Source organism: Haemorhous mexicanus, chromosome 25, assembly GCF_027477595.1.
Source record: "Haemorhous mexicanus isolate bHaeMex1 chromosome 25, bHaeMex1.pri, whole genome shotgun sequence".
Lineage (NCBI taxonomy): Eukaryota > Metazoa > Chordata > Aves > Passeriformes > Fringillidae > Haemorhous > Haemorhous mexicanus.
Genome location: NC_082365.1, coordinates 3,892,047 through 3,900,372, shown reverse-complemented (window position 1 = coordinate 3,900,372; position 8,326 = coordinate 3,892,047). Strand labels below are relative to the sequence as shown.

At 49.8% G+C, this 8,326-nt stretch overlaps 1 protein-coding gene across 1 annotated transcript; it reads left to right on the top strand.

The window, feature by feature from the left end:
- The first annotated feature begins 1,892 nt into the window (after positions 1-1,892).
- IL10 (interleukin 10) lies at positions 1,893-6,904 on the top strand. Its single transcript, XM_059867915.1, has 5 exons — positions 1,893-2,146; positions 3,737-3,799; positions 4,098-4,250; positions 5,107-5,172; positions 5,422-6,904. Exons 1-5 carry the CDS (start codon positions 1,985-1,987, stop codon positions 5,512-5,514), a joined length of 537 nt encoding a protein of 178 aa, XP_059723898.1. The 5' UTR covers positions 1,893-1,984; the 3' UTR covers positions 5,515-6,904.
- Positions 6,905-8,326: the final 1,422 nt, after the last annotated feature.

The following is an 8,326-nucleotide window of genomic DNA, read 5'->3' as shown; positions in this document are numbered from 1 at the left end:
AGCACCAGCTCCTAAACCCTCACCTGAGGCTGAGCAGCCATTCCACTGCAGGGGAGAGCCTGGGGCTGCATCCTTCCCTGAAGGGAGTGGGATTAGCTCCAGGATCTGAGGATCCAGGGGTACCTAAACCAACCTCACACATCAGCTTCCACGCCCTGGTGGAGCCTCAGCAGCAGCCCAGGTCTTGGCACTGAAGATTTATTGAGCCCTGGCAGGTTCAAATTAATGGAAAAGGAGCAAAAACATGTGTGGGATCCAGGGAAAGGTGGGATCCTGCCTGTGGGAATCAAGTTTAAGACTAATTTTGTCTGAGCTTTCAGCCCTTCTCCTTTCAGATGGATTCTGCTGACAGTCAAGAGGAAAAACCCCACAGCTGATTTAGAGCAGGGGAACAAAATTGGGTCACCAAAAACATGACCCAGGCCATGATTCAGCTGCACTGAATGATTTTTTTTTGCATGATTCAGCTGTCCCTGCAATGTCCCCCAGGAGCAGCTTCCCCATCACTCGGGAAGAGGCAACACCAACAGAAAAAAGGAAAACAAATCACACAATCCCACACTTTCCCTGCCTCAGACTCTCCAGCTGCTGATGTTTCATCTCCTTTTGCTCTTACACATGTGCATGCCAACCATTCCTCCCTCCTGCTCCTAAAAATAAAGGGGAAAAACTCTCAGTATGCAGGCACAAACAATACTTTGCATTTTTCCAGCATTTTTCCAGCAATGAATTCCCTCTCAGAGGTTCACAAATTCAACTTCAAAGATCAGTGTGATGAAGGAGATGAGAATTCAAGGGATTTGTTCCCTAAGGCAGGAAGGCTTCCCTGCTGGGAAGATTGAACTCTTTTAAAATAATATCAGGCATTTCAAAGAAAACCCCCTGATTTCAGAGAAGCCAAATTTATCTCAGCTCTCACTTTCTTGGATGCCAAATTCCTGAATAAATAAGTGAAATCTTTATCCCAAGGAAGCAGGGGGTGTGGGCTAAAATAGATATAGAAGGAGAGGAGAAAAGAGAGGGAAACGGAAGATGGGGAGAGGTCACAGGAATTCTCTGTGCCTGCAAAGGGACAATTTTATCACAGCTGGGACAATAAGTCCTAGCTAAGACAGGACATGGTGCTGCTTGGATGGGGCTGCTGTCCATTTCTAGGAAATAAAATAAGATTTCAAAGCCTGGAAAATGAAATTTTACGACCTGCTCACACACTTTAACACCAGGCATCAAAGTAGTGGCACAACTCCTGATCCTGCCCGGGAGGATCCACAAGGGACCTGAGCAGGGCTGGGATCCTCCCCTGGGATCCTCTTGACATCCAGTTGATATTTGGGAGCGCAAACTGAGCTTGCTGAGCAGTGAAAATTCACATTGGCTTCAGCTGACATGTGCATTAACTGGGAAAAAAAACCCCAAATGAATTAAAAATGAAGATTTCAGGTGATGATGTGTGTTTGCAGATTAGAATGCCAAAGGAAGAGACAGAGAATTTGTGCAGTTCATGAAAAGCAGTTCTGCTGAGTGATGCTCTCTGCAGGTTTGATACTGAGATTTAAAAGTAGAAACACTTTCCCCCCCCCAACAATACAACACTGATCTAAAAATAAAAGATGGAACTGTGAGAATAAATGAACATCACGCAGCACCTTGGCTTCTTTGTGTGTCTCTGCAGCTTTCCTCCACAGCCACAGCAAAATTTACAAGAAACAAGCAATGTAAAAAAAAAATGCAGAGTCTAAGCACAAAAAAATTGATGGGGTGTGAGGAGAGGACAGGAAACCCAAGTTGACGGGAAACCCAAGTGACATTTGGGCTTAATACTGACTTAAAACCCCAATATTGCTCGTCAGGAAATGGGGAGAGGAAATGGAGTGATGTATAAATTAGGGGCTCCATCAAGGTGAAATCTGCAGATTGGCTCTGTACCCTCCCAGGGGAATCCAGCTGAGAGCTGCAGCAGAGGGGAGCAGCCCTGCAGAACAGGATGAGGAGCTGCTCCAGGGGCACAGCCGTGCCCGTCCTGCTCCTGCTGCTGCTGGGCTCCGCGCCCGCCCGCGCCCAGCCCTCCTGCCTGCACTTCCCCGGGCTCCTGCCCGCCAAGCTCAAAGAGCTCAGGCTCAAGTTTGAGGAAATTAAGGATTATTTTGTAAGTATTGTTACTTTGTCTTCTGGTTCCTTTACCTTTCTTGCAAAGCTCTGGGATCTGGAGGAAGGGGAAGAGTTTCCTCCCAGCAGAAATGACTGCGCTAAGAGCAGCTCGGTTTTGTTGCTCACTGAGAAAAATTTGTCAAAGAGCCATGGCTCAAAGAGCTCAGAGCTCAAGTTTGAGGAAATTAAGGATTATTTTGTGAGTGTTGTTGTCTTCTGGTTCCTTTACCTTTCTTGCAAGGCTCTGGGATCTGGAGGAGGGGAAGAGTTTCCTCCCAGCAGAAATGATTTGGCTGCGCTAAGAGCAGCTCAGTTTCGCTGCTCACTGAGAGAAAATCTGTCAGAGAGCCATGGCTCAAAGAGCTCAGAGCTCAAGTTTAAGGAAATTAAGGATTATTTTGTGAGTGTTGTTGTCTTCTGGTTCCTTTGCCTTTCTTGCAAAGCTCTGGGATCTGGAGGAGGGGAAGAGTTTCCTCCCAGCAGAAATGATTTGGCTGTGTCGCGTTAAGAGCAGCTCGGTTTCACTGCTCACTGAGAGAAAAATCTGTCAGGCTTTTCTTCCTATTTTTTTTCATTAACAATGAACTCGAGGTTTCACAACGAACCTCTGCAAACCTTTCTAGCCAAGCTTCCCCCAAAATATTGCAAACCAAGTTAATCACTGAATTAATAGGAAGGAAATAGTTTTTTCTTGAGGGCAACCAGGTCCTGCTGAAGTCAGTGCCAGGTGGAAAGGGAAATCTTTTGCTGCAGATTTTTTTTCTTTGAAAGAACCACAAAACCTGCAGAGGGTGTTTTATGAGGGGAGGAGCACACCTGCATTGGTGCCTGTGCAAGGTCCCTGCCCTGCACCCCAGGAGCCTCAGGGCTGCTGAGCAAACAGCTCACGATGCCCTCAGAGCATCTGCCATGGCTGCTAGAGGTGCCTGGGCACAGCCCTGCTGCTGTTTTAGTCCATGTCAATGTGTTTTACAATAAAACGAGATAATTCTCCAGATTAAATCTCAAACTCATGTCATGGCTGGTGTTTGTCAGCTGAACACAGCCAAGATTTCAGATGTCCAGCTGGCTGTGACCTCCCAGACCATGCTGGGGAGGAATGTTTTGAACCTCTCAGGACAGCTTTTGAGGCTGTAATGCTTTGAGTGGTGCCAGCCCGCCCCGCTGCAGCTGGTGCCACAGAGGCACCACGAGAACAAACTCCCATTTCCCCATCAGCAGGAGGTGACAGGGGGAACCACAGCAGGGCTCTGACCCCTCCTGCCCTGGCACAGAGGCTGGGGTGGCTGCCAGGGCTCTGCCACCCCTCTGGGGAGCTTTGCTGCCTGCAGCAGCACCCTCAGACAGCACCACCTTGTGCAGGATGTTTCACATGGACAAACTCCATGGCACCAAAGGCTGTGATTTCATTTTCCTGCTGGCCTGACCCAACAGCCCTTGTGCTGCCAGCTGTGGGACAGTGACTCCTCTGCCTGGTGCCACCCCTGCACTCTGCTGCAGGGACACCCTAAATGCAGGCAAGGGAAGGATCATTTGTCAGGAAATGGAAAGAGTGAAAACCTCACTTTTCAATTCCATCCTCCCCCAGCAATCAAAAGATGACGACCTCAGCATCCAACTGCTCAGCTCCGACCTGCTGGAGGAAATCAAGGTAAGAATCTCATTCCCTGGCTGGTTCCTCCTCCTTCCCCCTCCTTGGGCAGGCGTTTCACAAGAAGGGAAGCCAGCTGGAAACTGGGCCACGTGCTGCTGTCACGCCAGGCTGGCCCTGCCACCCTGCAGGGACACGTGTGGCTGTGCTGGGGCTGGCACGAGGCTGCCCCGTGGCCAGAGTGGCTCCCACACCCAGCTCTGGTCTGGACAAGCTCTGGCCCAGCTCTGGTTTGTCCAAACCCAGCCCTGGTGCTGGTGGCAGTCCCCAAGCAGGTGTCCCCCCTCCCGTCCCCCAGGGGAGCCTGGGCTGCCAGTCTGTGTCGGAGATGATGGAATTCTACCTGGAGGAGGTGCTGCCCAGAGCCATGAGGAGCAGCAGCCAGCACCAGCGCAGCATGAGCGACCTGGGCAACCTCCTGCTGAACCTGAGAGCCACGATGAGACTCTGTGTGAGTGGGGCTCAGCAGCCTGGGGACACTGCCCGAGAGCAGGGCAGCTCTGGGGGGGGCCAGGGGGGCCAGGGGTCCAGGATGGGGTTGGTGGGATCCAGGATGGGGTTTGTGGGATCCAGGATGGGGTTGTGGGATCCAGGATGGGGATTGTGGGATCCAGGATGGGTTTTGTGGGATCCAGGATGGGTTTTGTGGGATCCAGGATGGGGATTGTGGAATCCAGGATGGGGTTTGTGGGATCCAGGATGGGGATTGTGGAATCCAGGATGGGTTTTGTGGGATCCAGGATGGGGTTTGTAGAATCCAGGATGGGTTTTGTGGAATCCAGGATGGGGTTTGTGGGATCCAGGGACCTAGGATGGGGTTTGTGAAATCCAGGGATCCAGGATGGGGATTGTGGGATCCAGGATGGGGTTTGTGCTCCCAGCAATTCAGGGATGACGGTGCAGGAGTGCTTGGTGCAGCCAGCCCTGCAAATCAGAGCCTGGCTGGAGACACAAAGGGAGGGCAGGAGCAGATCTGTCCCTTACCTGGGTGTGGAGCTGCTGAACTCACACCTGGCGTGGCCATGAGCCCATCCCTGGGGCCAGGTGGGACAAACCCTGTCCCACACAGGGAGCTGCTGTCCCCAGGGACTGGCAGCAGGGACACAGGGCTGAGGACAGGCTGGGGTCACTCCAGGCTCCTCCAGCAGGGCACGGTGCACAGCTGCAGGAATTTGCACACAGGGGAGGGCAAGGTGGGGAGCAGCGGTGCCAGGGGACAGGAGGAGGGGACAGGAGGAGGGGACAGCCACCAGCAGAGCCCTGGGGAGGGACCCTGGGGCTGAGGCCGTGCTGGTGTCCCTTTGCAGCACAAATTCTTCACCTGTGAGGAGAGGAGCAGGAGCATGGAGCACATCAAGGAGACCTTCAGCAGGGTAAGGAACGGGAGGAGCCTGCTGCCACAGCAGGGCAGGGGGCTTGGGGGGGAACAGAACCCAAAAATGTCTTTAATCACACAGATTCTTGCAGCAGAGAGCAAGAATCTGGTGGGAATTCTGGAGCAAGGGAGGGAATTCTGGAATTCCCGAGGGATTGGGCAGAGAAGCTGGAGGTGTCCTTGGAGGGAGAATTTGCCCAGGCATTGTGCATCACATTTCTGTGACAGCCCTGGCTTTCCCCTGCAGATGAGCAGGAATGGAATCTACAAGGCCATGGGAGAGTTTGACATCTTCATCAACTACATTGAGAAATATTTAACCATGAGGAGAAGGAGCTGAGTCTGCATTTTCCACACCAAATCCTGCTACTTGTTTAAAAATCACTTTAGGCTGCAAGAGCTCAAATGAAGTGATCTCAAGGTTCAGGTTAAGAGTTACAGGTCAATTACTCCCAGCTTAATATTGTATTTAAGAGCTATTTTTGTAATAGTTGAATTTATTATTTATTACTTCTAATACCTCAGTGTTGATGTTTACAGTGGGTTTTGAAGAAAGGAGTGATGAGCTTGTAAATTACTATTTATTGTTCAATATTTTAATATTGTTTATCACAGTGCTATTTTATTCATAGCTTCAAAACATCCAAAGCAGTGTTTTTCTGGAGGGCAGACAATGAGCTGAGCTTATCCCCAGTGAATTAGGAGCAAGGCCAACTCTGAGTCCAACAAAATTTAATTTGAGGCAAATACCCTCTCCTCATGTCCTATATCTCTATTTATTTATGCAATCAGGTGGGTTTATGTTTAGGAGGAGAAAAATCCACAGCAACAGCTTGGCTGACTCCACTTTAGACTTCAGCCTGTAAATTAGTCCAGACTAAATTTTAAAAAAATAATAATAGGAGTGAAATGTTTGGTTCTAGTAGAACTTGACTGAAATATTGCTCAGTGTCTGCCTTCCAGAGCTGCTGGGTGACCACCCTGCACTTTGCAAAGTTAACCTCACTGTTTTCCACTCTCTGACTGGGTTTTCCTCACGGTTTCACTGCTGTTCATTCTTCTTTTACAAGTTAGAGGATGTTTAATTAACCACCATTTTAAGGTGGCTCGGGTGATTTGCATTCAAATCCGTGGGGCTGCTCCCAGAACTGCTGGGATTGGAGTTTGGATCCCCAGGAGCAGTGGGAGCAGCTGCAGTGCCCCCAAAAGTGGCTGATTTTAGGGCTCAGCTTCCTCCTCACCTGGTGGACCCTGAGCCAGAGGAAAATGCCACAACCCCCAGAGAGGCTTTTACTTCTAATATTTAGAAGTTTCAAGGCCCCCAGCTGATGAAACACTGCCAGTTTGGTGTTTGTTGTGCAAGTCCCAGCTGAGGAGAGGTTATTTATATGGGATTTATTCTTTGTGGACTTTTCTGGTGGCAGCAGGGGATTCCTGCTGGAATTGATGTTCCAGAGCAGGGCAGGAGTGCTGCTCCTGCTGAAAGCTCAGCCTCAAGGGCAGCCAAAGACTGTAAAACTTAAATTAAGCTTCTTACAAAGCACATTAAGCTCCTGTTGAGCCAATTCCGAGCTTGTCTTTCCCTCCAAACACCTCCAAGAAGCAAGGGCAGCCCTGGAGCCAAGGACAAGATCAGCACGGCTTCTGTCACTGGGTCAGCTTCCACCTATTTATCTGAAGTGATATGACAAGAAATCCTTTATTTTTGCTAATAAAGACTCTCTAATGAAGGCAGCCTCTGTCCTGTTCTTGTGGGCTCTCTGCTGGGCTGTAAATCAGCTCCAGCCTGGATGCTGTGCCCGGGGTCACCGGGCTGGGACAGAGCCCAGAGGGCACAGAGCCAGCTGGGAAGGACCCCCAGGGACACCCTTGCTTGTGTTAACGATCAGGGAAGTGAGAAACCCTGAGATCTGTCACTTTTAAAAGCAAATTTCTCCCCAAATTCCTGGCATTGATCCCTCAGAGCAGGGAAGGACCAGGGGAGGAGCAATCCCATAAATCCTGCAATCCCATAAATCCTGCAATTCCCCAGGGCTGGAGCTCTGTCCACAGGATGCACTGCTTAAAAAAAACAGGGGAAAAGCCCAAATGGCAGCCTGGAGAGCTGGGAGATCCAGGGCACCATCACAAGTCCTCCAGGTGACCTAATTCCAGCTGGAATCCTGGCACCAGCATCCCCCTCCAGGCTGCCCCTGACCTGTGCTGGCTGTGGGCAGCAGCCCTGCAGATCCCTCAGCTCCCAGCACCAGCTAAGCCCAAATATCAGTGTTTGGGGGGGAAACCACCATGGCCCAGCCTTTTGCTCCTCCTGGCTCCCCAGCAGCTGCTGGGAGCCCCAGCAGGGCCGAGGCAGCTCCTGCCAGTCTCAGGGCACTCTGGGGGTCACAGTGAGAGTGTGGCAGAGATCAAAGGTGGTTTCTGGTTTGTTATGTGGAGAACACCAATCACTGGGTTTTGAAATGTTAAAGGTTTAATAGTAATAAAATGGTTATAAATATAGTAATACATTAGAGTAATTATAATTTAGACAATTTGAATTAAGACAGTATGAGACAATAAAAACAAAGAGTTTGGACAGTCCAAGTACCTTTTCTGGGCAAAATAAGCCTGAAAAAGGCCCCACATTAGCAAAGAATTAACCCTTAAAAGCAACAGCCTGTTGCACATTCATACACCTCATCCATGATGCACAAATTCCATTCACACACAGGATTCTGTCTGGGCAGGGTCAGCTTCTTCCCCTGGATCCTGACAGCGCCTTCGAGGCAGGAAGAAGTTCATTTCTTCTGATAATGGAGCAATAAATTCCCTTTCTCTGAAAGATTCAGGTGTCCTGTGGCTGCTATCTCAGTGAGAGTCCTTTCTTTAAAAAAGTATCTTACATAGCATAGTTTCTATTTTAACATTTTTATAACCTAAAAGTATATTTAACACACTACTGAAGAGAATTAACACAGCATCACTTTCTAACACAACATCTATAATATTCATTTTAATATTTGAGAGAAGCCAATCATCACAGCTATCCCACAGCAGCTGGGTTTCCTTGCTGGCTGTCCTCCCCCTGAGAGCACTGCCAGCTCAGCAGCCCCAGCCCTGAGAGCCTAAATCACCTCCTGGCCTCTCTGCCCCGGGGCTGATCCTCCCCCAGC